The sequence below is a fragment of the Aphanomyces astaci genome (assembly GCF_000520075.1).
Source record: "Aphanomyces astaci strain APO3 unplaced genomic scaffold supercont1.1, whole genome shotgun sequence".
In the NCBI taxonomy this organism is placed as follows: Eukaryota; Oomycota; class Saprolegniomycetes; order Saprolegniales; family Verrucalvaceae; genus Aphanomyces; species Aphanomyces astaci.
Genome location: NW_009798264.1, coordinates 2,085,578 through 2,112,665, shown reverse-complemented (window position 1 = coordinate 2,112,665; position 27,088 = coordinate 2,085,578). Strand labels below are relative to the sequence as shown.

Below are 27,088 nucleotides of genomic sequence, written 5' to 3'. Positions count from 1 at the left end.
AACGCGTTTGAGCAGTTTCGCTTGTCAGCGAAACTTCAACATTTTGTCCGGATAAACGAGTGGCGAGCCAATCGGAACCTGTCAAATTCCCTTAACCCCACCCATTTCAAGCCGTTGACCACGTGGATTGGACGAAAAAAGAGCACTAAGTGGCAATTTGGTTTCCATATGCCACCCACCCACCGGCGTGGATCTCCACTCTCCAGTTGGCACGATATGCACAGTAGCCTCGAACCACTTCTCGAAAAGCTTCGCCCCGTGCACGTCGGTCTAGTGATCGCCATCTCCACCTGCGTCTGTATTCTCGCGACATATCACGCGTTCCGACCCAAAGACAAGCCCGACGCTTCCATCTCAACCCTCTGTCGTTCCTGCTCCTCCAACATGACAGCCTCCAAAGGTGCCATGTGACTCGAATGCATTGTATCTCATGCCTACCGCTCTTTTTCCTATAGTCGTATACCTCAACAACGCGAATACCATCCTGGACTACTCGGTGGGCGCTCGTGGCGAAGACTTTGAATTTGACGACTGCAAGCACGTGGCCCAGACCATATACCCTGGCTTCCGCGACGCCAACGCCGACGACATTGTGATCAAAATCATCTGCGGAGGCATCACCAATCGCCTCTATCGCCTCACGTGGCAAGACAAGTCCGTGCTCCTTCGGATCTACGGCGAGCACACGGAAGTGTTTATCGATCGCGACATCGACAACGGTACGCCATGTGTGTCGCGACTGCCCATCTCATGCGTGTATTGGGTGGTAGAAACGTTTGCGGAACTGTCGAGACGGGGGTTTGCGCCCATGTACCACGGCCGATTCAGGAACGGACGCATCGAAGGCTGGGTGGACGGCGTGCCGTTGGAGCCGCATCAAATGGGCGACCCAAAGCTTCTCCCTCTCATCGCGACAGAAGTGGGCAAGATGCACGCGATGGACATGAAGTTTCCGACTACTCCTTGTTTGTGGAAGGTAGACGAGGCGGACTCGACCCTCGTCGGTCCTGTACTTACCATGGGTTTCGTCGTAGAAAATCCACGTGTTTGAGGAGCTGGCGTCGCTCGTCCGGTTCGACGACCCCCTCAAGCAGAAAGCGCTCGCCAGTCTCCGCTTGAAGCAGGTCCAATCATGCAAACACAACCTGGTTGAGTCTCAATCTTGGTGTAGATTCAACAGCGTGTGCAGTGGGCGCAGACGATTTTGCCGTCGGCGCAGAACGGCCACGGCAAGCAGTTGCTTGAAACGTTCCGCGGCTCCCCCATCGCCAAGCTGGCCACGGCGTTTCTACAGGAATCGGTGTTTAGTCACAACGACATGTTGAGGTAGCAACTGATTGAGAAGGACATGTGTAGTCGTCGCTCGCCACTATGGGGAAACTGACGTGTCTGTGGTGGTTGCTACGTGTAGCGGCAATGTGCTGTACAACCCGTCGTGGTCCAAGGTTCAAGTCATCGACTACGAATATGGAGGGTACAACTACCGCGGCTATGACTTTGCAAACCACTTTTGCGAGCACTGTGGCTTGGACATGAACTTGAACGCGTACCCGTCCCAACCCAAGCAAGTACGTACGGTGTCACACATATACACTAATTTGAAACCACACACTAATTCGATGTTGATGGTTCTATCTGATTGGCTACATCCAGTGTTTTGTACATATACACAGTCACTCATTGGGGCGTGTAGGTGCAATTCTACAAGGCGTACCTAGCCGCCGCGAGCCCGGCGCTTTTGCATTCCTTGACGCAGGACCACCACCTGGACGAGTTCGTGGCCGCATTGCATGACGCGGGCAACTTGTACGCATTGGCGTCGCACTTGTTCTGGGGGCTGTGGGCCGTTGTTCAAGCCAGCAACTCGACGATCGAGTTTGACTTTCTCGAGTATGCTCGCGTCCGATTGGAAGCTTTCGATGTCCACGCCGACATGTTTGGTGCCAAGCCCCAGTCGGTTGAATAAACACCAACCAGCACACAACACGCATGTATATATATATGTACTTCGTCGTCGTTGTGGGTGGTTGGTTGTATGTCTTTTAACGTGGTTAGCAAATATAAGACATGGGTTCTTCTCTCTTCTTCACAGTAGCAGTAGCAACAACAGAGCAGCTGTAGCATAACACGTCGGTGGCTTATCGTTTTCGCTTGTCAGACGGGGCATCGGGGAACGGCTCGTACGGCGGTAGGTTGTCCAACGACGTCGAGTCGCTCGTCTTTTTAAAGTACCGCGTGATCACAACGTTGGGCTTGTCCTTGTCCGGCAGCGTCAGCGTCAGCTCCACGCGCATGCGGCCCAGCTCGTCCACGGTGCGGCTGTCGTGCAGGATGCCCCGGAACCCCGACAGATGCGTGACCGTCTTGATCGACGTGGGCTCGCCCATCACTTTGATCTGCATGCACTGTCGTTCACAACAAGAGGCGAGTGTGCGTACGTACCGTGTTGGTTTTGATGATGACTTCTTGGCCAAACTTCAACTGCTTGGTCTCAAGGAAGATGCGCGTGCGCCGCGTGATCGTGAACTCGCCCGCTGTTTGCAGAATGATCACTGTCAGGTCCAGCTTGTCGGCCGCTTGTCGAGCAATCAGCGGCAATCCCTACGACAGACGCATGAGAAGACCATCACAAGTCGGTTGAGGGACGCACCATGGCTTCCAAGTAGTCGTTCGTGGAATCGGACGCGTCGCGATCCAATTCCCACGTCCCCGACAAGTTGAGCGCTCCAGCCCCAGCCGTGTTTACTGGGACCGGAACGGTGGATGCGGAAGCCACGGCGACCGCCACGGCGGAGTTCACGTTGACATTCGAGGGTTTGAATGCACGGTTGTGTGCTTGGGCGGACGCGACGTTCATCCGGTGTTGCTGTTGGTTCATTTGTAACTGCATCGCGGCCACGTTCATGTTGTTCAGTTGCTGCAATGCATTCAAATTCGCCCCCGATGGCATCTGCATGCCCATGCCAAGACCCATACGTTTGAGTTGTTGTTGCTGCTGACTGGTCAATGCAGCAGCAGCGGCAGCCACCATGGCTGCGGAAGGTGCTGGTGCCATCGCAATCGACGTGTTGGGGTTGCCAATCGACATGGCTGTCGAGCTTGGTCCTGGATTCGGCGGTGCGGCTGCCAAGATGGGATTCGACATCGATATCGGGATGGGCTTCGAGTTACCAGAGTTCGCAGGGGGCTTGTTCGCCGACATGGTTCTACTTCACGGCGGGTGTGCGAGTTCCACGAGTCCGGAATTAAAAAGTGTCCGGATAAACACACGCTCTGAGAATCCAAGGTGGGTTGACATGACATACTTAAATTAAGTATATTATTCGCGCAAGGCGGATGATTTGCTATGAAATATTCTGTCGCCCGTGGCAGAATACGTTATTTACATATGAAGCAGCTCATAGCTCCTCTTGTCGTGCAAGGAGAGGTGATTTTCATCCAAGCTTCGCTGAGTAGTAACCTTAACATGGGCACTTTACCAACACTCATGTCAAGGAAGGGGGATGATTTTCATGCATCGATGATCGCTCAGTCGCTCGCTACACATAGACGACTGACTAGCTAGGCGTTATCTAGGGGGCTTGATTGATGCCCACGGTGGGAATATTTAGTCTTCCTTGAGGTGCTTCTTCGTCTTCAAGCGCGCCGCCAATTCCCTTGCCGCCATGTGCCGACCAAACATCTTGAGGATTTCGTCGAGGAGGATCACGGGCAGCGAATACGCGAGCACGAGCAGCCACTCGTTGAAATCCAACGGGCACACGCTGAAGATCTCGGCGAGCCAGTCCACGTACAGGATCAAAAAGTGCAACCCGAACGACACTACCATGGCCACGATCAAGTACGGGTTGGACCACGGCGGCATCGTGAACAAGCTGCCGTCTTCCGACAATGCGTTGAGCGCGTTGAACATTTCGATCGCCACGAGCACCGACAGCGACAGCGTCGACGCCTTCACTTTGCCCGTCGTAAAGTACGCGCACGGGTCCTGCGAAAAGTCGAGGCCGTTGAAGTTGTTTACGTGAAAGTCGGTCCACGTTGCACATTTGCCAAAGTGGGTCAGCTGGTCGAACGTGATCAACGAGTGGCCGTCGTTCGATCCGTCGTAGAACATGTACCAGTGCCCAAACACGCCCACACACGCAAACCCGACGTACACGCCGACCACCATGTAGCGGAAGAACGTCCATTTGTTGATCAGGTCGTCGTTGGCCCGGCGCGGCGGCTTGGTCATGATGTCCTTATCCGCGGGGTTAAAGCCCAACGCCGTGGCGGGAGGCCCGTCCGTGACCAAGTTGACCCACAGCAGCTGGACGGGGATGAGTCCTTCGGGGAAGCCGAGGGCCGCCGTGAAGAAGATGGCTGCGACTTCGCCAATGTTGGATGAAATCAGGTACCGGATGAACGACTGCATGTTGTTGTAGATCGACCGCCCTTCTTCCACCGCCGACACGATCGTGGCGAAGTTGTCGTCCGCCAGCACCATGTCCGCCGCCTCCTTGGCGACCTCCGTGCCCGAGATCCCCATGGCAATCCCAATGTCGGCCTGCTTGAGCGCCGGGGCGTCGTTCACGCCGTCCCCCGTCATCGCCACCACTTCCCCCGCTTGCTTTAGCATCTTGACCAGCAATTGCTTGTGTTTGGGCTCCGTGCGCGAGAACGCCATGCCGTTGCCGTCCTTGCTCGCGAGTAACTCGACTTGTTTGGCCGTCGGCAGCCCAAAAAACTCGGCGCCGGTAAACGACTTTTGAGACACGTCCTCGGTCTCCGTGAAGATGCCGATCTTGCGGCACACCGACTCGGCAGTGAGCTTGTTGTCCCCCGTGATCATGATCACCCGGATGCCCGCGCTCGCGCACACTTGGATCATCGGACGCACTTCGGGACGGGGCGGGTCTTCCATGCCCACGAGCCCCACAAACGTCAAGTTGGACTCGATCTGGGCAAAGTTGTCTGTCGATTCGAGCTTCTTGTGCGACGGGTGGCGGCGGTCGCCGTCGTACGTGCTCAAGTCGCCCAAGTCCTCCTTCTTGGCCAACGCCAGGCACCGCAAACTCTTTTGGGCCATGGTCGTGACCTTGGCCAACACGGCTTGGCGCCCCTTGTCCGTAAACGGGACCACGCGGCCGTCGTGTAGTTGCACATGCGAGCACCGCGTCAAGAGCCCCTCGGGGGCGCCCTTGACGAACAGCACGTTTTGCGTGGCGGGCGTCGATCGCGTGGCCCGGCGGCTAATGTCGGTTGCTTGCGCGCACAGCACAGACATGGACTTGCGGTCGCGGGAAAACTCCAATGTCGCCAGCTTCTTGTACGTGTCCAGCCAGTACGTGTTGGCATGTTGCACCACCGACGCCGGGTCCGACTGGCGCCGCGCCGCGACCGACGCATGCGTCGACTTGTCGGGCACGCCAATCTTCTCTGTGAGCACGCGCAACGCGGCTTCCGTCGGCTCGCCCACGCGGACGTACTTGCCGTTATCGTACTCGATCGTGGACTCGTTGCACAACGCGCAGACTGCTGCGACGCTGTTGACGGCCTTGTCGTTGGCAGGGGACAGCGTAGAAATGGTTCCGATCGGCGCGTACGTGTGGCCTTCCACGTCGTACGAGATCAAGTCAGTTTCCGACGCCCCGGCGTGCGAAAACGTGACGCACGACATTTCGTTGGTCGTGAGCGTGCCCGTCTTGTCTGAGCAAATGACCGTGGTGCAGCCCAGGGTTTCCACGGATGGCAGCTTGCGCACGATGGCGTTTTTCGCCGCCATCTTCTTGGTGCCGAGTGCCAAGCAGGTCGTGATGACCGCGGGGAGCCCTTCGGGGATGGCGGCCACGGCCAGCGCGACGGCGATCTTGAAGTAGTAGATGCATCCCTTGAACACGGATCCGTGGATCGGGTCGAAAAAGTTCTTGTAGTTGATCAGCCACACGACCAAGCAGATGACGCCAATCACTTTCGACAGTTGCTCGCCAAACGCGTCCAGCTTCTTCTTTAGTGGCGTCGACTCCTCCTCTTCCGATGCGTCCTGGACACTCTGTTGAATTTGACCGATTTCCGTCTTCATGCCAGTCTTCACCACCACGCCACGACCCAACCCGTTCACAATCACCGTGGCCGCGAATAACATGTTTGACTTGGCTTGGATGATGTCTTCGGTGCCCGCGGGAAGTTCGTCGATCTCCTTGTTCACGCTCACGCTTTCCCCCGTCATCTGGGATTGCTCGGCGCGCATGGCGGTCGTCTTGAGCGAAATCAAACGCATGTCGGCAGGGACCTTGTCCCCCACTCGAATTTCCACAACGTCGCCTGGCACCAAGTCGCGCGCAGCCAATGTTGTCATGACACCGTTGCGAAGGACGCGCGCATTTTCAGGCTGCAAGTTCTTCAACGCTTCCAACGCAGATTCGGCGTTGGCTTCTTGCCACACACCAACAATGGCGTTGAGAATCAAGATCACAAGGATCACCAAGGGTTCGACGTACGCGCCGATTCCTTCGCCATGACTGTCTTCGTCCAACCAAGCGAGAACAAACGAGACCGTCGCCGCACCCAGAAGAATGCGAACCAGAGCATCTTCGAATTGCTCCAACACAAGTTTCCACAGCGGAGTTGGCTCTTCCTTGTCGAGTTCATTCCAGCCGTAAATTTGACGGGCTTCTTCGACCTGAGCGTCGTTGTACCCGTCGGTTTCATTCACTTTGAAATGCTCTAGCACTTCGTTCGCGGTTTTCTAATGCAGACATCTTCAGTCATGCATCTATCGCAGTGGCAGGGGGTCGACTTACAAGTTCGAAGCGCTCCGCCATCGTCACTTCACGCCTGCCTCCCAAATCTCAAAGTGCTTGAAACCGCACAATATCTAAGCGTCACGGTATCCGGATAATCAACTCAGTCAAAATACTGCCATTTCCATCGTGCATCCTTCTAGAACCCATCAGTAAAACCTTTCTTAATTGATACCTCCTTAGAATGGATTATGTAGTCAAAGTCACTGTGGTGTCGGAATAGGGAACCAGTATACTTCTTCACCTACGAGATCTCTTAATATGTGATTCCGTTTTCAAGTGATATTGCCGTTATACAGTGATTTGCTGGGGGTTTTGGATTTCCCGGTGACCTGGAGTCACATAAATCACACGTGCAAACTTCGACGAAGGTCTTGTAGCTCGTCATACTTCTTGCTTTCATCGCCATAAAATGAATGATCGATGACTGCCGTACCATGTTTCTCGAGCACGAACAATTTCGCAGCCTGGAATATTTCGACAATAAACTGAGTGGTTTCAGACCACGCGTTTTTACAGCTTACCAATCAATTTAGCCCTCGAAACTGGACCAATTGGCGGGATACACGTAAATCAATTTCATAAGAAAGGAAATCAAACATTTTACTCCTGACTGTAACTCTAACTTTGGGCTTCTACTTGGCATGTTGACCGTGCTCACGCTCATGACGACCACCAGGATAATGTGCGTTTCCACTGAATGCGTATGCTATTACTTCATGCCAAGGTCTAAACAGCGTCTATGGAATTGCATTTCGTATAACGCTATAGAGATTTCAAAGTAGATTGCATCTACTTTGCCCATTGCCTTCGACATCAGCATCATGCAAAAGGATGCATCGCACCAACGACTCTACCAGTGGCTGCGTCTCGCAGTGTTAATAAACCAACTGGATAACTTAACAAAGTGGGGAGGATCAAATTTGAAATGGCTGGCTCGGTTGCTTGGGATCTTTTCGAATGTCAAAAGAGCTCACGTGCTTCATCTTTTCTTTTCGCAGTGCTTGAAATGCCAGGAGTAGCACAAGCAACATCAGTACCTGCGTACGTTATGGTCAGCACCACAACGATGCAGTGCATGAGATATCTACCTCAAACATCACGACGTTGTGGAATCCCTGGTACGTGGTGGACACAAGAGTGCATGACTTGAAGGTCGTAGTGTTCACTCCGTTTACTAGGCACAGGAGCTCCTGCTTCTGCCCGCTCGCTTTGCAAAACGCTTCGCTCTGCATCCACAATTAACAACTCAACGCGTGGGGACGGCCCTACCATTTCAGATTTGGCGCAAGGAAGGCAATCTCCTGTAGAGGCGCATGCATTCAGAGCTGTGCCGGCTAGCCTTTGGCCCGCACATGCCCCAATGCTCACGAGCAGGATGATGCCCACTGTCCTTCGTCGGTTCATGCTGGTCGGCTGCAGGAACTGTGGAAGTGTAACCGGAGGATTGATTTTCACAGGTTTATCCGATCGAGAACACCCTCAAATTACATACAGCAACTTGCAGGAATGATGCACCATGTCGAAGCAGAATACGCGCAAGACGACATCGCGATCGACTTGTCCTTTGAAAATGCAGAATTTGTCAATGAAGACGGCGATGATGAGAGTACCGATGACAAGTTACATGTGCTCCCGCAATCCAAAAGCCTTGCGATGAAGAACGCCTTGCAGGAGCTCAAGAAGGAGTTTACAACACCCTCATTGACCTCGGAAGCGTTGGCGTCAGTGGACGTCATTTCGGAATACCTCGTAGGATGAGTTCCAGTCCCTAGACTCCATTAAACGTTCTACTGTAGGAGCAATTGGAAGGCCAAGTCCAGGACTTGACGGTGAAACAAGCCATGCACACGATCGACATGCACAACATGCGGCAACTCTATCGCGCCAGTGTCGAGGAAAACGAAAAGTTGGCGACCACCACGTCTTTACCGACTACGAGCGCACCAACAGAGCTGTCAGACGCCATGGATACCACGGTTGGGAATGTGGTCGGAGGGAGTCGATTGATCATGACTTGGTAGACGTCACAACTCCGGGAGTACATGGAATTGGACATGGAAGTTCATCAAGCCAAGCAAGACAGGGACAAATTCAGGACCCAAAACGAAGTACGTACACGACATATATATATATTGTACACAAGCTTCACACGTCGAATTGTAGCGCGTGGTGGCGCTGTGTGCCCAATTCCAGCAAGAAATCATGTGGCGCAACATCGACGTGGCCGAGGGCGAGAAGCGATGCCTTGCTATGTCCCGCCAATTGGAAGGCACGAGGCAACTCTACGAAGAATCGCAACGAGAGAACGCCGAGTTGAAGGGTCGCGTGGAGGCCATGGCGCAGCATATTCAAACACTGGTTCAGCACAAGAAGGTGTTGGTGCATGAAGTGAAGTCGCTGCAAAAGTACTCGCATGTAAACATCACTGGGCTTGAACAAGATGCCCAGGAAGCTCGAATGATGCAGAAAAGCCTGACTATGCAATTGGAAAGGTACGGCGCATGAGAAAGGTCGATGATTAACCATGCATGGACTGTAGTGCCCATGCAGAACGGGACGAGTTGAAGGCCAAGCTCAATGCGCACAACATCACCACCGTGTAGAAGTGTAGAGGCATGGTAACGCTAACGTATATGCGTTGCGGCATTTCACAGCTCGCCCTATCGCTTCGCCGGTTAAGAGTGATGTGGCCGATCTTCGTCGTATCCGGACATTCCTTCTCACACCAGAATTGGATATCCGGATTGTGAGGATAATCCAAATTGACGATGTTCCAGCGCCTCCGCCATGCCGTGGGTTGGGGGTCGTCGTCGGGGATCGGCATGCACATGAGTGGCGGACAGTCGCGCGTGGAATTCCAAGTGCATGCGCAGCTTGGTCACGGAGAGACGTTGTACGTGGTTGGGGATGCGGCGGGATTAGGAAATGCCCTGTCCACATACGTCGATTCAGGCCACCTCCACAGTCCACTGTCACTTCCCTCGTCGAGCCTGAGCTTCAACGCCCCGTCGCCTAACGCACCTGTCCTCAAGATGTCATTCAGCGATCCGGGCGACGAAGCGCCCCCAGAGCTCAAGCACAGCTCCTCCACCGGCTTGGGACCTCCGACCGTGTCGAGCTGTCGCTTGGTGACCACCCCCGAGATGTACCCATTGTGGTACAACGCCGATCCGGTCGTGCTCAATGCCAACACGAACCTCACGTATCGCTACGCGGTCTGCTCGAACGGCAAGTTTGTGCGGTATGAATCGTTTGAGCGCAGCGCCACAATCGCAGGGGACTCACACCAAGTGACCGATGTGCTGGATCAACGCTCCGTCGACCAAAGTAGCAGCAGCGAGAATGGCGAGGGGCGGAGCCAAGCAACGGTGGTGCCTCGTCTGAGCAGCGGCCAGGCTTTCGTGGACCGCCGCGCCACCCTCGCTTCGACGGACGCAGAAGGGGCGGCGATCCATCATCACCACCTCAGCAGTCGAGGGTCCAAGAGGGGTTCGCTTCTCCAGGAGTCGTTTTCCATCCCCGAAGGCGACGAAGAGGCCGAGTCGTTGAAACCCACGAAGCAATACATCATCGACGAAGAGGCCACCAATCCCCTGAACCAGGGCGGCATTGGTCTCGGTCAGCGCCGCCGTACGAGCGGCAACTACAGCTTGAACTCCCCTCGGCACAACCATCACCACCACAAGGAAGGCGACGTCACCGCCAGTCCGATTTCTCCGCAGAGCAACAACCTGACCATCCAGCCCACGGACGGCGTGATCATCGTCGTGCACCGGCTGCCCGTGCTCGTGACCAAGATCGGTGACGGCGAGTACCAGATCGACTGGGAAGACGACAACCTGCTGTGTCCGTCGGGGCTGATCAAGGAGAACCAGAGCAACGGCCTGCTGTACCGCGACGGCACGGCCAGTGCCATGCGGCTCACGTGGGTCGGGATGGTGCACTGCAACGCGGTGATTCCCAAAGAAGACCAGGACAAGGTGGCGCGGCAGATGCACGCGTACCATTGCGTGCCGGTGTTCATTGACCCCGCCATGAGCCAGACATTCCACTCATTCTGCTACGGGACGCTGTGGCCTATCATGCACAACATTGTCGACGTCTACGGCAAACTCCCCACGCGGTGGTGGAATCCGTCGCAGCAGAAGAACGCGTGGAGTTCGTACATGCACGTGAACCGCATCTTCGTCAACAAGGTCATCGAAGTGTACAATGAAGGCGACTTGGTCTGGGTGCATGGCCTGCACCTGCTGGTCGCGCCGTCGTTCTTGTCCCGCCGCCTGCCATATGTGAACGTCGGCCTCTTCCTCCACACGCCGTTCCCGTCCTCCGAGATCTTTCGCACGCTATCGGTGCGCGCCGACTTGCTCCGAGGCATGCTCTCGGCCGACCACATTGGTACTACTACTAGTAATACTACTAGTAGATAGTAATGACCGATGGATGTGTAGGGTTCCACTTGTACGAACACGCACGCCACTTCTTGACGAGCTGCCGCCGCATCCTCGGGCTCAAGTACAACGCTCAAGCGGGGGGGTACATTGGTGTCGAGTACAACGGCCGCATGGTGGCCATCACGATCAGCCACATCGGCATCGAGCCCCCATTTGTCGACCGGTTGTCCGTCAAGGACCAAGTGCTCCACGAGACTGCGCGGCTGCGGGCGCTGTACGGAGCCAAAAAGATCGTCGTGGGTGTCGATCAAGTCGAGCGGCTCAAAGGCATCACGCTCAAAATGCTGTCCCTCGAGCAGTTCTTCCGCACCAACCCGGCGTATCGTGATACAGTCCAAGTGGTGCAGGTACTCACCCCCGTCCCCCCTCTGGCTTTATAGAGTATTCGTGTGGTGAATATACATTGATGGAGAGTAGATTGGCATTGTGGATGGCGCCGACACGTCCGAGGCCAAGCTAAAGCTGCGCAAGGAAATCCAGACCATCGTGGACCGCATCAACGCCACGTACCCGCAGCCGCAAGGCGTCGAGCCCGTGGTGGTGTACCAGGAGCTCAACAACACGGACTTGTCGATCCGGCTGCCGCTGTGGAACGTCGCAGATGTGATGGTAAGGCTAGACATACACACACTCACAATCGCAAGTGTGATGTGGTCATGTGGTAGTTGCTCACCAGTGTGCGCGACGCCGTGAGCTTGTACCCGTTTGAGTTTGTGTACGCGCACAACGTGACCAAGAGCCCGGGGGTGGTGATCGTGTCGGAGTTTTCCGGCAGCAGCCGCGTGCTCACGGGGAGTTTGGGGGTGAATCCGTGGAAGAAGAAGGAGGTGGTGGAGGCGCTGGTCACGGCGCTCGACATGTCGGACGAGGAGAAGGCCGCTCGCCACGCGCACGACTTTGAGTACATCGCCGTCAACACCCGCACCAAATGGGCCGAGCGCATCCTGGTCGACTTGAAGCGCACGAGCAAGGCGGCGTCCACAGTTGGGATGCAGTACATGGGGTACGTACGTCCGCCGCCGTTGTATTTCTACGATGTCATGTGGTCATGCATCTGTCTGTCGTTGCAGGTACGGATTGGGATTGGGCTACCGCATGCTCGAGTTCCACGCAGGGTTCAAGATGCTCGAAACGGATCAAGTCGTACGAGCGTACCGCCACACATTCCGCCGTGTGCTGCTGTTTGACTACGGCAACACACTGGCGCAAGAGAACCTGCCCCAAAACAACTTCTCCAAGTACATCAAGGGCGACGACGGCGGCGGACTGTCGGGCGACCTCGAGCATGACACGCCCAAAGCGTCGCCGGAACTGCTCAAGGCGCTGTCCAAGCTGTGCAGCGACCCCCGGAACACGGTGTTTGTGCTCAGTGGAAAGGACCGCCAGGACCTGGAGAGGACGCTCGGGGGGGTTCCGGGGCTCGGACTCGCGGCCGAGCACGGGTACCTGTACCGGTGGGGGGACAACGACGACGGATGGCTGTGCACGAAGGAGAACTTTGACGACTCGTGGAAAGACATTACTCACTCGGTCATGGACATCTACACCCAGGTAAGATAGATAAAATTGGTTGGTTGTGCTTGAGAGTGTGGACGTAGCGAACGCACGGGACGTATATTGAGCTCAAGGGCAGCGCCCTGCTGTGGCAGTACCGAGATGCCGACCCCGAGTTTGGCCAACTGCAGGCGAAAGAGCTGCACGAACAGCTTCTCCAAGTGTTGGAATCGTATCAGGTTGAGGTGCTTCCTGGCAACGATTACCTGGTACTAGTCGATTGTACGTGAACAAAAAGAGGGTTCATGGAGGAGATATAGGAAGTGCGTCCGGAAGGCGTGGACAAGGGTGTGATGGTGGACCGCATCCTGTCGTCGCTCGAGAGCCGAGGGGGCAGCCCTGTGGACTATGTGCTGTGCATTGGCGACGACCTGTCGGACGAGTTTATGTTCAGCTACTTGGAGGAGCGCAATCTGCCCAAGACGTTCACGGTCACGGTGGGCAAGAAGCCCAGCGCCGCCAAACACTTTTTGAACGACGTGGATCAAGTCACAGAGGTGCTGAACGCTCTCACAAAAGTTACGACCACATCCAACCGCAACCTGTCGATGAACGACCTGAGAGCGATGGACCATCATCGGTAATAGTACTACTGACGTTACAAATATGATGCTGACATGGGGTCAGTAGGTGGTTGGACACGTCGGTCGTCCCGGAGGCCTCCACGCCAGTCGTCGGAGGGTCGGTTGTGCCTCCTTCGTTCCCCCCTCCGTCGCTTGGCGGATTTAGTAGCTCCATGAAGAGTGCCAAGCAATCGATGTCCATGACCAGTCTGTCGACCATCACGGCCGCTGACCCGAAGCCGGACTTTCGACGTTCGGCCACGGCGTCCACGTACGATGTTTATATTAGCCACATTCAAGAAGACGACGACCACGGTGGCATTTTCTTTTAATACCAGAGACGACCATTTATAAGACAAAACAACATATTCTTGAAAGGTCAAGGTCTGAAATATTTTCAGTACTATTCTGGCCCAAAACGCCATTTTGGGGCCAAATTCAACAAAATTGATCAAAATTGAAACAAGTCGTGCTTGAATAGTTTTAACCCAAATCCAATAAATACTTTCACGTAGGATTTACTCGTTCAAGAGGTCCAAAACGCCATATTATAAAATGGACCTTTTACCTCCATATTGAAAATGGCGTTTTGGTTAATCCCATTTTGAGAGAAAATGGAATATTGTCGAATTGATACAAATTTGGGGAGGGGGTGCAATCGAATCGCGCCGACCAAACTGATCCACAATCGATCTGATTGGTTGAATTTCATTGAGACGGTTTTGATTGGCTAATAATTTTGAGCTCATCTGAGGTGGCTAATCGAATCGATTTAAATTCCAACGAGAAACTACACCACAACACGAAATTTCACTCGAAAGCACAATACTTCGAAGTAGATGTTGCCAGATGGGTCTCCAGTACTGTGATTAATAAATAATATTGTCAAAAGTATTCTGTCAAGAGAAAACGATTTTTAATCATTTGATTGGATAAAATATAAATATATGAGCCAATCAAATACCCTTATGTGGGTGCATGTCGTGTCGAGCGCATTTTCGTGATCTACGACCATGAATCGGTACACGAAGGGCAAGAAGTTGGGCGAAGGGACGTACGGTAACGTGTACTCTGCAGTGCAGAAGGCGACAGGTCGACCGGTGGCCATCAAGGAGTTCAAGCGTGGGCAGTTCAAGGACGGGGTGAACTTTACAGCCGTGCGGGAAGTGAAGCTGCAGACGGAGCTAAACCACCCCAACGTGACACGCCTCTTGGACGCGTTCGTGTACAACGACACGATCAACGTTGTGTTTGAGATCCTTCCCAAAAACTTGGACGATGTGATCAAGGACAAGTCCATCGTGCTCTCCCGTGGCGACATCAAGGCGTACATGCAGATGCTGCTTCGAGGGGTGGACCACATCCACTCCAACTGGATCTTGCACCGCGATTTGAAGCCTGAGAACTTGCTGATCGGCGGCGACGGACAGATCAAATTGGCAGATTTCGGTCTTGCGCGCATCTACGGCAGTCCCAACCGCAACATGACGTCCGAGGTGTGCACCATTTGGTACCGACCCCCCGAACTGCTCTTCGGCGCGCGCGAGTATAGCGGCGCCGTCGACATGTGGGGCGTCGGCTGCATCTTTGCCGAGCTGATGCTGCGCACGCCCTTCCTCACGGGCCAGAACGACTTGGACCAACTCGGCAAGATCTTTCATGCGTTGGGCACCCCCACGGAAGATCAGTGGCCCGGCATGTCGTCGCTGCCAAACTACTTGGAGTTCACCCCCAACAAAGCGCCGCCTCTGGCCACCCTCTTCAGCGGCGCCTCCGACGACGCGTTGGACTTGCTAAGGCAGCTCATGCTGTACAATCCTTCCGAGCGCATCACGGCCGCCGAAGCCCTCGCCCATGCGTACTTTGAGAACGACCCAGCACCTACTGCCCCCGAGAAATTGCCTTATCAACTGGACAATGACAGTTAAGGATCAGCGTCACTTGAACATGCAAGTAAGTGGCCAAGCGGGCTTTTGATATAATATATATAGCCAACCCCATCTATGACTTTAACACAGATTTGTTGACTAAATGGTGCATTTACTACACATTATTACTACTAGAAGATAGGACTTTCACAGCAAGATTACACTGGACCAACCGACCCCCTTAGAACAACGCGTATGAGGCGGGGTTGTTGAGGATTTTCCAGTTCTTTTCGTACTCGACCCAGTGGGTCCAGCCCAATTCCGTGTACAATTGCGCACGCATGTCTTGGACCTACAAATGCAATGTCAGTTGTGCTTATTATATCCATCAACGTCCATAGATATAGATCATTGCAGTGCGCACCTCTTTCAATGGAATGATCTTTTCCAGGTCGTCCGATGGTAGCTCCGACACCTTTTGCAGCCGCTTCAGGGCCAACCCCTTGTGGCCCTGACGCAAATCGTTGTGCACGGCCGCATACACGTACTGGTTGTCTTCCGTGTCGACCCACTTCTGCAGCGCCTGGAACACTTGCACGAACGCGGCTTCGTCCTTGAGGTCCCCCAGCGCGCGAGCTTGGCGGGAGAGGGCGTCCACCAGCGCCGCCTTTTCGGCGTCCTTGTCCTTGCGGAGCTTGGCTTGGGCAATGTCCCCAGGAAGGAGCTTCACGCCGTAGTGCGCCGCCAGTGCCTGCGTGTCGACGGCCGACACGATCGCGGCGGCTGCGTCCACGATGTCCTTGAGCGCAGACCGGCGCTTGCTGCTGTCGTTGTCAAAGTGGTGTACTCGCGTCTAGTATACGAGCAACCGATGTGAGTCACTGAAACGACGACGTCTTCACGATGAAGGTGTACCTGAAGGAGGGGCAAATGCGTCGGGTACTTTGCAACCAGTTTGGTCCAGTGACCCAAGAACGAGTCCTTGCCTTGCAACTTGACCAGGCGCTTAACCAGCAAGTCGCGCACCGCTTCGTCGGCCACCACGTCTTCGTCGCGTACGTCCTAGCCATCACGTTGGAATCCACACTATTTGCAGTAGTCACATGTTACGACAGTACTAGTACCTCTGGTTCCTTGGCCTCGGGTTCCTTTTCCACGCTAGGCTTGGCAGGCACAGTGTACGTGACAGGGTATCCGTCTGGCTTTTGGGTCACTCTATGCAAATCGCATGAGTTTTCAAGCATGTGTGACACTGTACGTACCCCTTGACGTCGGTGCTCTTGCGGCCATACGTGATCTTCCCCGTGAGAATGTCGCCTGCCACGGCGCCCTTGGGCAGCTTGTCAAACGAAGGCTCGCCCACAAACACTGGTCGGTACACGCCCTTCTTGAGCGGACTAGTTCAAACGTCAATTTGACTTCATGAGACACCAACAGGTCAGTTTGCACTTACGTGGCGGGTAGCGATTTGCCCTTGAGCGACGGATCGTTGGGGGAGTCGTGCACGGGCACGGACACGTCCTTGATGTCGTGTGTGACAAAGGCCAGCATGGACTTGAGTCCGTCCAGCACGCTCGGGTCTTCGTGGCGGACCTGTCGCATATGTGGGTGGAATCAGACCGATCCACCTTATGGGGTATCAAATGTGTCTTACCTGGGCGCGCAGCACGTACTTGCCCTTCTTCAACGACGTAGGGCGAGGGTACGCATCCGAGACGCCGAGGTACTTTTTCTTGGTGTCAAAGATCAAAATCAGCTGCGACTCGAACGGCGACTCGTACAGCCGACCGTTGAGCAGCGGCAGCGACGGCGTGACTTTGCCTTCTTCCACTTGCTCAAATGTGTACGTGAGCACGAGCTGGTACACGTGGCGGTTGTCGGCAAACACGTCGCGGGACCCCAACGTCGACACGACCGCCGAGTCTGGACGAAGGCGCTGCGTCCACTTGGTTAGCACCGCGCTCGGCTCGATGGATTCGTTCCGCAGATGCGCAAACAAGTTGACTTTGGTCGCGCCAGCCCCACCGGCGACATGCACCTGCAGTGTGCATTTGATGAGTTTCAAACGAAACATGAAGGACTCTTGAAGCAAGTAAGTACCGAGCGCTCGTCGGGCACGATACCGCGAAAGTCGACCTCGAGCTGCACGGTGGAAGACCCGATCGAGTTCCAGTACTGCGCCAGACACAATTCGAGCGTCGCCGACCCCTTGACGGCGAAGCTATGCGTGACTTGGCCGGTCGTGTTGAGGTAAAAGTTCTTGCGCAATGACGTGGCGCTCTGACGTTCGTGCTTTTCGAGCTGCATCAAGTGCAGCGAGTATAAGGCGGACGCAGGCTCGTGGACAGACTTTGGGCGGCGGCTCACCGAGATGTTGACCCACGTCGCCCCCGCCGGCACCTGGTAAAACGTGCGTGAAATGTTGGCCGAGGCCAACTCCTTGACCAACTGGAGGGTTGTGTGTTGTTGGGCCACGGGGATAACCTAAACGATCGATGTAAGACATATATATATATATATATAAGGGGTTATATATGTATATAAATATATACCTCTGGCTTGATCACAGTGACGGGGATGCGAAACACTGGGCCGCGACCAGGGTTCTTGGTGTCATATGCAATCACTTCACCATAATTCGAAGTACCCGCGGCCAGTGAGTCCGTGTTGACCGATACTTTGAAGGTACGACCTGACAGAAGAAAGCATCTTTAGACTATGGAAACATCATATACACCAACCACCACTAAAAACTCGTTACCTTGGTGCATGAGCGTCAAGTGGTCGGCCGTGGCGATCCAGGGCTTGGTCGGGACCAGCTTCAAGGCCAATTCAAACTGAATGCGATGGTCGTTGCGCGCGTCCTTGTGGAAAATCGGCTCGACGTTGACCGCAATGTCAGTTTCGGTCAGTTGTTCGTGTTCGCGGAGGTAAATGCCGCGGTTGTTTTGGTGGGTGGGTACACGCACGTCGTAAAAGAGAGGGAACTCGTGGGTGCCATCGAACGCGTTTTGGTTCTTGAACAGGTACTCGAGGGCCGGGAGCGCTTGAATCAGCCCCTGGCCTTGGGAGAATGCTTCGGCGGTGGGCACGGACACGGCCGTGTTCTCCAGCGCCCGACGGATTGAGAACGGGTTGTACCCGATGCTCCGCCCCTTGAGCCCCGAGATAAGCAGCGCCACGTTCCCCGCGGCATTGGGGGACGACATGGACGTGCCGTTCATGAGCATCTTCTTGGTCAGCGTCCAGTTGGGCACGGACGTGATGGCACACCCCGGGGCACAGATGTTGACGCCAAGGTCACCGTCAAAGGTCGGGCCGCGTGAACTCCATGTGTACAGACCCACAGAGCTCTCGGGGGTGTCGCGCATCGAGTACTCGGACTGCATCATGCTGGGCGACACGTACGCACCCACGCCCAGTATGCACGACGACGAGCCTGCCACCACCATACATCCCCCATGAGGATCTCCGCCAACATAACCACATGTTCGGTACTGTAGTAGTACCTCCGGGGGCCCCCACCGTGCCAAGCGCCGGGCCTTCGTTGCCGGCACTGCTGACAAACGTCACGCCGTGCTTCTCCACCAAGTCCCGCACCACGTCCACCACGCGGCCGCTGTCATGCTTGGACGCGAACTCGCCGTAGCTCATGTTGACCACATCCACCTTGTTTTCCAGCACCGCGAGAACACTACAATGATGTACGTCACAAAAGAGCTCCATGGACCACACGAGGCATGCCCTACCCTCGAGTGACACCAAGGACCGTCTCCATACTACCCAGGCGGCTGTCGCCGATTTTCACCGACACGATCTGGGCGCCGGGGGCGACCCCGTTGTTGATCGGGTCGTCTTCGTGGTACGCGGCAACGATCCCCGCGACGTGCGTGCCATGTGCGCCTGCAATAAACACGAGCATGAAATCTCAACAGGCTACGAGCAAGACTCACCGGCGTCGCACACGATGCTCAAGACACTGCCGTTGTCGTACAGGTTGAGCGCGTAGTTGAGCTGGGACGCATCGCTGAATTTGCCATGCTCGTGGGCAACGCGGTAGTTGGTGAACGCCGGACTTGACGAAAAGTCGCCCGTTTCGGATGTGTCCACGGCGGCGCGCCAGTGCGTGCCGTCGAAGAACGCGACGGCATCGTAGATCGGACCGGGGTCCTCAAATGACTTGGCGTTCGCTTCAAGCACGGCAAGGCGCGCTTGGATGTCTTTGCGCGCATCGATCGCAGATTGACTCGGATTAGCGCCATTTGCCGCGGTCCAATCGGCCAAGTCCTTTTGAACGGCGTTGATGGCTTCGCGGTCTTTGGCATCCCACTTCTCCTTGCGCTCTTTCTTGATGCGGGTCACCAACTGGTCGGGGTACAGTTCGTACGCGCGCTTGCTACCGACGCGGAATTCCGATGCTGTCCACGCAGGGTTGAGCGTCAACACCTTCCCGGACGAAAGCACCAATTTGCCGTCAGTGGGCTTCAAAATCGTCGACATGTCGACGTCACCTACACAATGTGAGATCCTTCATGGTTTGGCTCATGGAAGTCGTACTTGATCCCTACATCACGTCTTGGTTAGAGACATCATCGGAGTAGTTAGTTCAAGACACACCGTCGCGTCGACGACGTCAATGATCTTGCGCTTGCCGTCGGACGTGAATTGCAAGCCGGGGGCGCCAGGGTCCACGCCAGTGTCGAAGATGGCGACGATGGTGTTGCGACCGTCAAATTCCGGGTACAGCTGCACGAGTTGGCTGGCAAGGGTCTCATGCTTGGGCACGATTTCTGTGGCGGGGGAGAATTGCACGGACGGCATGGCGGCGAATTCACAAATGAAGTCCCCGCTCATTTCGAGTCCGTGGAAATCCAATCATCCGGATGATTCTGGATAAATTGATGTCTAAGACAATTCAGCATCGCTGATTGGCTCGTGGTGAACTCCAAGGTTCAACATGAGCGGCGCGTTGGAGAGTTGTCCTCGTACGTACACGTACAATAAGTACATTAAATATCAAGCTGTTTGTATCAATGAACGTACGGGTACGTACGTAGCGGACAGCACCGTGGTACCTATGATTGCACTTCCACTCATCGAGGGGTGACGGCGGATCATGGCAGCACTGCATGCAGGGCATGGAGGGCTCGGTAGGTATGAACGGACTAAGCTTACGTAACTTAGTACTACTACCTACTCCGGAGTACTAAGTGATATGCTGAGTATGTTGGTGTGTCCCAGATTCCCGTTCTTCTCAGTGGCCGGCACGTTGTTGCGATCGAGGTCGGAATGTGTTTGAATCCGACGACTCAAATGGGTGTGCCAGGCTGCTGTAGCCGCCCATACAAATCATCGAATTCACACTGCGTGGTCATTCCCAGGGATGGGTACAACCAGAAGAGTATCCCTGTGATGACGTAAATGAGGTGTACAGTATCTATCTCCATTGACTCCCTGGAATCAAAAACCCTTTGGACCTCCGTTAGTTTACCATAGGTCTCTTCTCGCCCATGGGATTAATTCCATGAGCCCCTACAGTCTCTTCCGCATGTCCTTCCTACGAACGAGCCTTGGTCGTCGCGAGCATGTTGGTCTTGGCAAGGTCTTGTTCCGACGCCGTGTGCAGCAGCTTGACATGCTGCACGTCCAGCAAGTCCACAACCATCGCCACGCGGGCCTCGCCAGGGTTCACGCGCGGACGCAGCAGATACAGCACGCCGTTCTTGACGTCAAACAGCACCGTGATCAACGTCCAGTTGGACAGCTCGCCCTTGGCATGGGATTTGTCGTCGTGGAAGATAGGATACGACGTGTCTCCCTGCAAGGAACAACAACATCATCATTCAAGTCAGTCCATGATTGCGAATGAATGACAGCTGGACATGGCACGCTCGCTTACTTGGTCGCCGAGAAGGGCCAAGATGGACGCAACCGACGACGGGGGGGTCACGTGGGTGTAGCGCCTCAGGCGGTGGTAGCTGCTCGGGAAAACTGGTTGCCTGCCAACAAAGCACACAATGATGGCATACTTGACACCTGAAGAAGAGTCGTACGAACTCACCGAATGAGAAGGGATTGGTACTGGTTCGTGTGAAAGAATGGCGCTGATCCGGCCGTGATCTCGCGAATGTTTGTACGGTTGAACGATGCCACTTCAATGTTCAACACTCGGGCGGTAGGTACATCCATGAGCTAGCCCAGTCAATCACCATGGCATTAGTAAGGATCCATCCTTCCAGCATGAAAATACAGTACTTGAAAGTTGTGGCCAGAAGCCTGCCCTGGTCGGGTGATGCGGGCGACGGCATCGTCGTGGGACGTCGCACCCAACAAGTCGCGGGAAATGAACCCACGGCCGAGGCCGCCAACGTCAATGTCCAACGGCTCCACGTCTACCAAATGTCATGTTCACTTTGCATCAAGAGCCAAGGGGGACCGACAGTTCATGGAGAAGGCCACGCCGTGCTGGTTCGCTCCAAACGCCCCCGTGGGCAGGTCCCCGAGGTACGTGAACGCAGTAAACCAAGGGTTGTTCTTGATCTTGGCCGTGACCAACGCCGTGCGGTTGACGTCGCTACGATGGCATTCTCAGGGTGAAATGTGACTGTTTGCACGCATGAGGGGAAGGAAGAGGACGAGTACCCACCCAGCCCCGCTGTCTTCGTTATGACCGACGACGCAAACGTCCGACGTGTGCAGGACCAGGTCGGAGCAGTGCAGTTGGCTTTCAAAAGCATTCGGAAGCGGAATCGAGTTGCCGTACTCTTCCACGATGTTGATCAAAAACAACGTCTACTACCTCGCATGAGCATTTCGATTGCATGGAGCGACACTGCCGTACGTACCGAAAACGGTACTCCACTGCCAGCGGAGATGCCTTGGAGCTCTTCCACGTAATCCTACATATGGCATGCATGTTAGACTCAAGAGCGGAATCGCCGGCCGTACTGGGAACGTGTGGTTGTGGGCACTGAGGTACTTGTCGTAGGTAGACTTTCCCAAAGGAGTGGCGTAAAATGGGAGAAGCACGCCCTGAAGTTGAGAGCTCAAGCGCAATCGGTCGTTGATTTCAACGCGGAATTGTTTGCCCAGCGCTTCGCCAAACTCGAAATGGGAGTCTCCTTCGTAGCTGAACCACGGCAGGTCCAAGCTCGTGTCCACAGACACTCGAGCGGGGGCGGCGTCGACGGCGCAGCACGCGAGAAGAACGGACAGCACGAGCACACGCAGCATGTGTCTTGTTGAGCACTTTCAATTCTGATGCGCGTGATGAATCCACAGCCGAAAAAAATACTTCGAAGTATCAAATCGGAACTTCAATGTAGCAACAAATTAGCCAATCCACACTCGTTCACCTGTTTCATTGGTTAATATTAATCACGTGAAAAGTATCTGAAGGATTGCCTTTGACAACCTTGGACTGAAAGGTGTTGGCTACATGGAGCATACGCTGGTGCCCAAACAAGAGACAACGGCGAGCGACTTCCTCAAGCTGTTTCCCCAGTACGATGGACGAAACGTCGTCGTGGCAATCTTCGACACTGGGGTCGATCCAGGAGCGCCAGGGCTTCAATGGACGCCGGACGGTCGGCCGAAGATCATCGACGTGGTGGATGCGACCGTATGTCATCCCTTCCGCTTGCCTGTTGTGCTTACGCGGTTACATATGCATAGGGCTCAAGTACGAGCGCACTCACGTGCACATGCTATCCATCGTCGTTTGCTATGAAAGATTTCGATAGGCGATGTGGACATGACCACTGTGATCAAAGCCAAGGACGGCAAGTTGAAGATCAGCCCTAAAACAACATGGACCCTGAATCCAGATTGGAATGCCGTGAATGACAGATTTCGCGTGGGGTATAAGCGCGGGTACGAGTTCTACCCCCAGCCACTCGTGGCGCGCTTGAAGGAAGCGCACAAAGCCGAGTGGGTCAAGTCGCAGCGCCCGTTCATCAACGCCACGCAACGGGCACTGGCCGAGTGGACGCGCTCTCATGATCCCAAGACCCTCTGCCTATCCGACATTGACGCTCGCAACGAACTCTTGGCTCGACTTGCAGTCCTCGAGGACTCTGTGAAAACCTTCGACGACCCTGGTCCAGTCTACGACTGCGTTGCGTTCTTCGATGGAAGCTACTGGCGCGCCGCGGTGGATGCGACGGGAACGGGCGACTTTTCGACTGCCAATGCCATGGCCAACTTCTGCGTGGCGCAAGAATTCGCCAAGTTGAGCGACGAGAGCCAGCTCAACTACGCGCTCAACGTGTACGACAACGGCGACGTGCTGAGCATCGTGTGCGACGCCGGGTCCCACGGCACCCACGTGGCTGGCATCGTTGCCGCGTACCATGCAGAGGATCCCGTCAACAACGGCGTGGCGCCAGGGGCCCAGATCGTGTCGGTCAAGATTGGCGACAGTCGGCTCGGCGCCACGGAGACCGGCGTGGGCATCTGTCGAGGGTAGGCTCCATCTATCTCCTAAATATCGTGATGCGATTACACATGGGTAGCATCCTCGCCGTGCTGCAACACAAGTGCGACGTGGTCAACATGAGTTTTGGCGAACACGCGGCGCGGCCCAACTACGGCCGTCCAATTGAAATGATCCAGGAACTGGTGGAAAAGCACGGCGTCATGTTCGTCGCGAGTGTCGGCAACGACGGGCCGGCCTTAGGGTCGATCAAATCTCCAGGAGGTTGAGTGTTCTTTTGATGGGATGCTAATCGAATTGCAGGGCTATCTTCATGTATTCTGGGGGTCGGGGCATACGTGTCGCCAGCGATGATGGCCGCGGAGTACTCAATGCAGGAGCGCCATGAAGGCGGCGCGTACACGTGGTCGTCCCGCGGGCCAGCCATGGACGGAGACCTCGGCGTGAATGTGTTTGCCCCTGGGGGGGCCATCACGTCGGTTCCGCAGTGGACGCTCACGAAGAAGCAGCTCAAGAATGGCACGTCCATGTCAGCTCCCAACTGCACCGGGTGCGTCGCGCTGCTCTTGTCCGGATTGAAAGCGGTTGGCATCCATACAAACCCGTTCCAGCTGCGCCGGGCGCTGGAGCACACTGCCGTGAAAGTGCCCCACGTGGACTCGTTCGTCCAGGGCCGGGGACTCGTTCAAGTCGTGCCTGCGTTTGAGTATTTGAAGCAGCACAGCAACGCTGCCAGCAACTCACAGCCCTTGTACTACGATGTGCGCATCACACGACCTGGCACGACCGCGTTTGGTCGAGGCGTGTGCCTTCGCGAACCCGCCGACGTGGTTGGCCTTTCCAGCGTCGAAGTGCAGGTCAAGATCTCGCCCGTGTTTCACGTAGACGCTCCGAATGCCGACAAGCTGCAGTTGGACATGTCCATCGCGTTGATCGCGACGCGCCCATGGATCTTGGCGCCCCCGACGCTAGCATTGTTTCACGACAGCCGCGTGTTCTCTGCGGTCGTGCAACTGGACCAGTTATCCGCAGGAGTTGCCCATTTTGGCGAAATCCTCGGCTACGACAGCCACGACCGGGCCAAAGGTCCGCTCTTTCGCGTGCCAGTGACCGTGATCAAGCCAACACGTGTGGCCATGCCAGAGACCACGCTGACGCCAACCGTCGCTCCTGGCGATGAGTTTCGGGCGTTTTTGGCCGTACCCGCCGGTGCGACGTGGGTAGATGTCCGCGTCGTGTCCGGAACCCCCTTTCCATCCGTCCGTCGCCACCGCACGGTGGTGCTGCACCTGATGCAGTACGAAACATACACAAGACCGAACGGCACATCGTTACTCAAGCGGTTCCAGCTGGACGCGTCGGACGCCGGCTACAGCATGGCGGTGCGCCCGCTTAGCACGATCGAGGTGTGCGTGGCACCCATGTGGAACACGGGCGGGGGGGCCTTGCCGCTGCAGGTTGACGTCGTCTTTCGCAGCATCCAGCCTGACCCATCCGCGGTTTGTTGTCGTCATCATCTATGGCAATCTCGCCCCACCATCATTTGCTTTCGTTTTCATAACGTTCGATGCGCTAGGTGGTGGTCCAGGGCGGCGAAGGGTCCGCCCGCGTCAACTTGGTGGCGTTGTTGGCCCAGGAGAACATCCTCCCGCAAGCCAGACTGACCGCGTGGACGCAGCGCTTCCGACCGACCGAGTTTGCCGTGTCGCCGTGCTCGGAGCGAAGCACGTGGCCCGAGAACCGCGTCGTGTACCAGCTCGTAGTCACGTACAAGTTCACCAAGGGGGAAGAGGGCAAGGTCGTGCTGAGATTGCCCATCTTGAACGGCCGACTGTACGACGCGCCGTTCGAGTCGCAGCTGGTGCTGGCCTTCGACGCGAACAAAAAGCTGCTGGGGGCGTCGGACGCGATGCCCAAGGAACTGACCCTGCCCAAGGGACCGATCGTTGTCCGAGCTCAAGTGGGTTTCATAAAGTGCTGGCGACTGTTTTGACATGATATCGCTAGGTGCGCCATGAAGATTACACGCTCCTGGGTAAATTGGCCGACATGGTGCTGTTTGCAGACCACAATATCAAGGACATCGTCGTGCCCGTGTACGATACGTCGGACGGGGCGTCGTTGGGGTCCAAACCCATGGCCTCAACGTACGACAGATCAAACTTACCTGCAGTTTATTGATAGACGATAAGCTGATGACTGGCTAGGGTGCTTCGAGAAGGGCTGTACGTACCAGTTTACGTAGGGGAGCCAGAGAAGCTTCCAAAGGGGGCAAGTCCTGGAGACGTCTTGTCGGGGAGAGTTACCTATGGGAAGAAAGGCGTGACCCATTGGAAAGGGTGTGTATTTAATGTACAGACATGATGAGTTTGCTTGGTTTGGGGTTGACATGTCACATATTATACCAGGTCGGCCTGTAAGCCAGACGGGTTTCCACTGACGTACGTCGTGGGTCCATCAGAACCCAAGCGCAAGGACGTCGAGGTCGTCGCGTCGCCTCCACCTGCCGACGACACGGACGATGACGAGGCGCTGCGTGATTTTATTTCCACTAGAGTCCACAAAGCAGTGGGCAAAGACGCATTCGATGCGTTGTGGGGCAAAGCCATCGCGAGTTATCCCGCCTACGCCCCGCTCCTCAAAGTACACAAAGAAGGATCACTTGTTTGGAATGAGCTACACCGTTTTATCTCTAGTCAAAGCTGCACCATGTCGACCACGAGAAGAAGCGCGTCCAGCAACTGCAGCAGGTCGTGGAGGCGGCCACTGCCGTTGAAACGTTGATGGAACCACTGTTGCCGGCGATGACGGCGTTTTATGGCGTGCGGCAATTGCCCGGAACCACACCGAACAAATCTAACATGGACAAGGACAAGGCCATGTTGATCGATGCGTGGACCCGCAAAGCGCGGGCGCTGGGCGACCTCAACAAGCAAGTTGAGTTTCAGAAAACAGTCGCGACATTGCAGCAATGGGCCAACGTGGCAGATCCCAAGTTTCTCCACGTGGGGCTGTTTGATCACCTCTTCAAGAACCAGTACGGATTGGCACTGCAGGTACAGCTGTACATATATATATATGGACCAAGAATGATTATGTTCAAAGATATATAAAATGTGTTGATATGTAGCGCATTCAAAAGTGGCAAGCCGTGGACGCCACTGAACGAGACAAGATCATGTCCCCGAAAAAGGTAAAGTGACTTTAAAGGTTGAATGAAACTTAGGGATTGGCGGTGCTAGGCTCTAGAAAAGAAACTCGACATTTACGCACTCTTGGGATGGACTTCCTTGATGGAGTACGAAAAGGCATGGGCGACCATCAACGCCCCAACTAGCTTCACATTGTTTTAGGCTCGTTGACTCATTCAAGTCAGAGTCCTTAACCTTATGAAAGGAAACACTCGGAACTTTTGTTGGAGCTAGTTAGT

At 55.2% G+C, this 27,088-nt stretch overlaps 10 protein-coding genes across 14 annotated transcripts; 5 read left to right on the top strand and 5 right to left on the bottom strand.

The window, feature by feature from the left end:
- Window positions 1-160: 160 nt before the first annotated feature.
- H257_00744 lies at window positions 161-3,240 on the top strand. 2 transcript variants are annotated; one of them, XM_009823572.1, is made up of 7 exons: window positions 161-400; window positions 456-719; window positions 771-976; window positions 1,035-1,124; window positions 1,172-1,326; window positions 1,412-1,568; window positions 1,694-3,240. In XM_009823572.1, the coding sequence occupies exons 1-7, from the start codon at window positions 169-171 to the stop codon at window positions 1,964-1,966; spliced, it is 1,377 nt and encodes a 458-aa protein (XP_009821874.1). In that variant the 5' UTR covers window positions 161-168; the 3' UTR covers window positions 1,967-3,240. The 2 variants fall into 2 exon arrangements, with proteins under 2 accessions (XP_009821874.1, XP_009821875.1); XM_009823573.1 differs by having other exon boundaries at window positions 161-719.
- On the bottom strand, window positions 1,937-3,239 carry H257_00745 (hypothetical protein). Its single transcript, XM_009823574.1, has 3 exons — window positions 2,651-3,239; window positions 2,443-2,601; window positions 1,937-2,396 (listed from the first exon to the last, which is right to left on the bottom strand). The coding sequence occupies exons 1-3, from the start codon at window positions 3,200-3,202 to the stop codon at window positions 2,139-2,141; spliced, it is 969 nt and encodes a 322-aa protein (XP_009821876.1). The 5' UTR covers window positions 3,203-3,239; the 3' UTR covers window positions 1,937-2,138.
- Window positions 3,241-3,322: 82 nt separating the features above from the next.
- H257_00743 (hypothetical protein) lies at window positions 3,323-6,827 on the bottom strand. The gene is made up of 2 exons (XM_009823571.1): window positions 6,783-6,827; window positions 3,323-6,727 (listed from the first exon to the last, which is right to left on the bottom strand). Exons 1-2 carry the CDS (start codon window positions 6,801-6,803, stop codon window positions 3,608-3,610), a joined length of 3,141 nt encoding a protein of 1,046 aa, XP_009821873.1. The 5' UTR covers window positions 6,804-6,827; the 3' UTR covers window positions 3,323-3,607.
- Window positions 6,828-7,421: 594 nt separating this feature from the next.
- On the bottom strand, window positions 7,422-8,208 carry H257_00742 (hypothetical protein). The gene is made up of 3 exons (XM_009823570.1): window positions 8,055-8,208; window positions 7,874-8,011; window positions 7,422-7,822 (listed from the first exon to the last, which is right to left on the bottom strand). Exons 1-3 carry the CDS (start codon window positions 8,187-8,189, stop codon window positions 7,700-7,702), a joined length of 396 nt encoding a protein of 131 aa, XP_009821872.1. The 5' UTR covers window positions 8,190-8,208; the 3' UTR covers window positions 7,422-7,699.
- An 86-nt stretch (window positions 8,209-8,294) lies between these two features.
- H257_00741 (hypothetical protein) lies at window positions 8,295-9,388 on the top strand (the record flags this gene model as incomplete). Its single annotated transcript, XM_009823569.1, has 5 exons — window positions 8,295-8,534; window positions 8,582-8,761; window positions 8,807-8,893; window positions 8,949-9,277; window positions 9,325-9,388. 5 exons carry the CDS (start codon window positions 8,295-8,297, stop codon window positions 9,386-9,388), a joined length of 900 nt encoding a protein of 299 aa, XP_009821871.1.
- Window positions 9,389-9,553: 165 nt separating this feature from the next.
- Window positions 9,554-13,688, top strand: H257_00740 (trehalose-phosphatase; the record flags this gene model as incomplete). The annotated part of the gene is made up of 8 exons (XM_009823568.1): window positions 9,554-11,183; window positions 11,237-11,586; window positions 11,657-11,848; window positions 11,905-12,242; window positions 12,310-12,790; window positions 12,838-13,002; window positions 13,054-13,373; window positions 13,424-13,688. The coding sequence occupies 8 exons, from the start codon at window positions 9,554-9,556 to the stop codon at window positions 13,686-13,688; spliced, it is 3,741 nt and encodes a 1,246-aa protein (XP_009821870.1).
- A 666-nt stretch (window positions 13,689-14,354) lies between these two features.
- On the top strand, window positions 14,355-15,384 carry H257_00739 (CMGC/CDK/CDK7 protein kinase). The gene has a single exon (XM_009823567.1). The coding sequence runs from the start codon at window positions 14,370-14,372 to the stop codon at window positions 15,282-15,284; it is 915 nt and encodes a 304-aa protein (XP_009821869.1). The 5' UTR covers window positions 14,355-14,369; the 3' UTR covers window positions 15,285-15,384.
- Window positions 15,328-20,054, bottom strand: H257_00738 (hypothetical protein). Its single transcript, XM_009823566.1, has 15 exons — window positions 19,842-20,054; window positions 19,782-19,788; window positions 19,178-19,735; window positions 18,974-19,127; window positions 18,734-18,918; window positions 17,986-18,663; window positions 17,777-17,916; window positions 17,325-17,708; window positions 16,879-17,262; window positions 16,678-16,817; window positions 16,487-16,621; window positions 16,349-16,439; window positions 16,140-16,286; window positions 15,649-16,077; window positions 15,328-15,576 (listed from the first exon to the last, which is right to left on the bottom strand). The coding sequence occupies exons 1-15, from the start codon at window positions 20,043-20,045 to the stop codon at window positions 15,466-15,468; spliced, it is 3,747 nt and encodes a 1,248-aa protein (XP_009821868.1). The 5' UTR covers window positions 20,046-20,054; the 3' UTR covers window positions 15,328-15,465.
- Window positions 20,055-20,619: 565 nt separating this feature from the next.
- On the bottom strand, window positions 20,620-22,558 carry H257_00737. 2 transcript variants are annotated; one of them, XM_009823564.1, is made up of 8 exons: window positions 22,173-22,558; window positions 22,070-22,123; window positions 21,871-22,016; window positions 21,665-21,798; window positions 21,480-21,616; window positions 21,286-21,416; window positions 21,124-21,223; window positions 20,620-21,042 (listed from the first exon to the last, which is right to left on the bottom strand). In XM_009823564.1, exons 1-8 carry the CDS (start codon window positions 22,455-22,457, stop codon window positions 20,782-20,784), a joined length of 1,248 nt encoding a protein of 415 aa, XP_009821866.1. In that variant the 5' UTR covers window positions 22,458-22,558; the 3' UTR covers window positions 20,620-20,781. The 2 variants fall into 2 exon arrangements, with proteins under 2 accessions (XP_009821866.1, XP_009821867.1); XM_009823565.1 differs by having other exon boundaries at window positions 21,124-21,416.
- Window positions 22,559-22,623: 65 nt separating this feature from the next.
- On the top strand, window positions 22,624-27,078 carry H257_00736 (hypothetical protein). Of its 3 annotated transcripts, XM_009823561.1 has the most exons (12): window positions 22,624-22,845; window positions 22,899-22,905; window positions 22,967-23,687; window positions 23,738-23,922; window positions 23,962-25,157; window positions 25,235-25,618; window positions 25,666-25,805; window positions 25,866-25,997; window positions 26,067-26,301; window positions 26,355-26,714; window positions 26,789-26,851; window positions 26,901-27,078. In XM_009823561.1, the coding sequence occupies exons 1-12, from the start codon at window positions 22,663-22,665 to the stop codon at window positions 27,009-27,011; spliced, it is 3,717 nt and encodes a 1,238-aa protein (XP_009821863.1). In that variant the 5' UTR covers window positions 22,624-22,662; the 3' UTR covers window positions 27,012-27,078. The 3 variants fall into 3 exon arrangements, with proteins under 3 accessions (XP_009821863.1, XP_009821865.1, XP_009821864.1); XM_009823563.1 differs by having other exon boundaries at window positions 26,067-26,714; XM_009823562.1 differs by lacking the exon at window positions 22,624-22,845 and having other exon boundaries at window positions 22,877-22,905.
- The last annotated feature ends 10 nt before the right edge of the window (window positions 27,079-27,088 follow it).

Bases quoted from the DNA above. Each gene is read 5' to 3' on its own strand.
- H257_00744 (XM_009823572.1), top strand. From the start codon at position 169: ATGCCACCCACCCACCGGCGTGGATCTCCACTCTCCAGTTGGCACGAT. The intron at 977-1,034 runs GTAGACGAGGCG...GTTTCGTCGTAG, and splicing joins CTACTCCTTGTTTGTGGAAG to AAAATCCACGTGTTTGAGGA. The intron at 1,327-1,411 runs GTAGCAACTGAT...TGCTACGTGTAG, and splicing joins AGTCACAACGACATGTTGAG to CGGCAATGTGCTGTACAACC.
- H257_00745 (XM_009823574.1), bottom strand. From the start codon at position 3,202: ATGTCGGCGAACAAGCCCCCTGCGAACTCTGGTAACTCGAAGCCCATC. The intron at 2,602-2,650 runs GTGCGTCCCTCA...CGTCTGTCGTAG, and splicing joins ACGACTACTTGGAAGCCATG to GGATTGCCGCTGATTGCTCG. The intron at 2,397-2,442 runs GTACGTACGCAC...CAGTGCATGCAG, and splicing joins TCATCATCAAAACCAACACG to ATCAAAGTGATGGGCGAGCC.
- H257_00743 (XM_009823571.1), bottom strand. From the start codon at position 6,803: ATGGCGGAGCGCTTCGAACTT. The intron at 6,728-6,782 runs GTAAGTCGACCC...TGTCTGCATTAG, and splicing joins TGGCGGAGCGCTTCGAACTT to AAAACCGCGAACGAAGTGCT.
- H257_00742 (XM_009823570.1), bottom strand. From the start codon at position 8,189: ATGAACCGACGAAGGACAGTGGGCATCATCCTGCTCGTGAGCATTGGG. The intron at 8,012-8,054 runs GTAGGGCCGTCC...TTGTGGATGCAG, and splicing joins CTTGCGCCAAATCTGAAATG to AGCGAAGCGTTTTGCAAAGC. The intron at 7,823-7,873 runs GTAGATATCTCA...TAACGTACGCAG, and splicing joins ACAACGTCGTGATGTTTGAG to GTACTGATGTTGCTTGTGCT.
- H257_00739 (XM_009823567.1), top strand. From the start codon at position 14,370: ATGAATCGGTACACGAAGGGCAAGAAGTTGGGCGAAGGGACGTACGGT.
- H257_00738 (XM_009823566.1), bottom strand. From the start codon at position 20,045: ATGCCGTCCGTGCAATTCTCCCCCGCCACAGAAATCGTGCCCAAGCAT. The intron at 18,919-18,973 runs GTAGGGCATGCC...ACATCATTGTAG, and splicing joins GTCCTTGGTGTCACTCGAGG to TGTTCTCGCGGTGCTGGAAA. The intron at 18,664-18,733 runs GTACTACTACAG...TGGTGGTGGCAG, and splicing joins CACGGTGGGGGCCCCCGGAG to GCTCGTCGTCGTGCATACTG.
- H257_00737 (XM_009823564.1), bottom strand. From the start codon at position 22,457: ATGCTGCGTGTGCTCGTGCTGTCCGTTCTTCTCGCGTGCTGCGCCGTC. The intron at 22,124-22,172 runs GTACGGCCGGCG...TGCCATATGTAG, and splicing joins CCCACAACCACACGTTCCCA to GATTACGTGGAAGAGCTCCA. The intron at 21,043-21,123 runs GTAAGCGAGCGT...TGTTCCTTGCAG, and splicing joins TGGCCCTTCTCGGCGACCAA to GGAGACACGTCGTATCCTAT.
- H257_00736 (XM_009823561.1), top strand. From the start codon at position 22,663: ATGGAGCATACGCTGGTGCCCAAACAAGAGACAACGGCGAGCGACTTC. The intron at 25,806-25,865 runs GTACGACAGATC...ATGACTGGCTAG, and splicing joins TCCAAACCCATGGCCTCAAC to GGTGCTTCGAGAAGGGCTGT. The intron at 26,715-26,788 runs GTACAGCTGTAC...GTTGATATGTAG, and splicing joins AGTACGGATTGGCACTGCAG to CGCATTCAAAAGTGGCAAGC.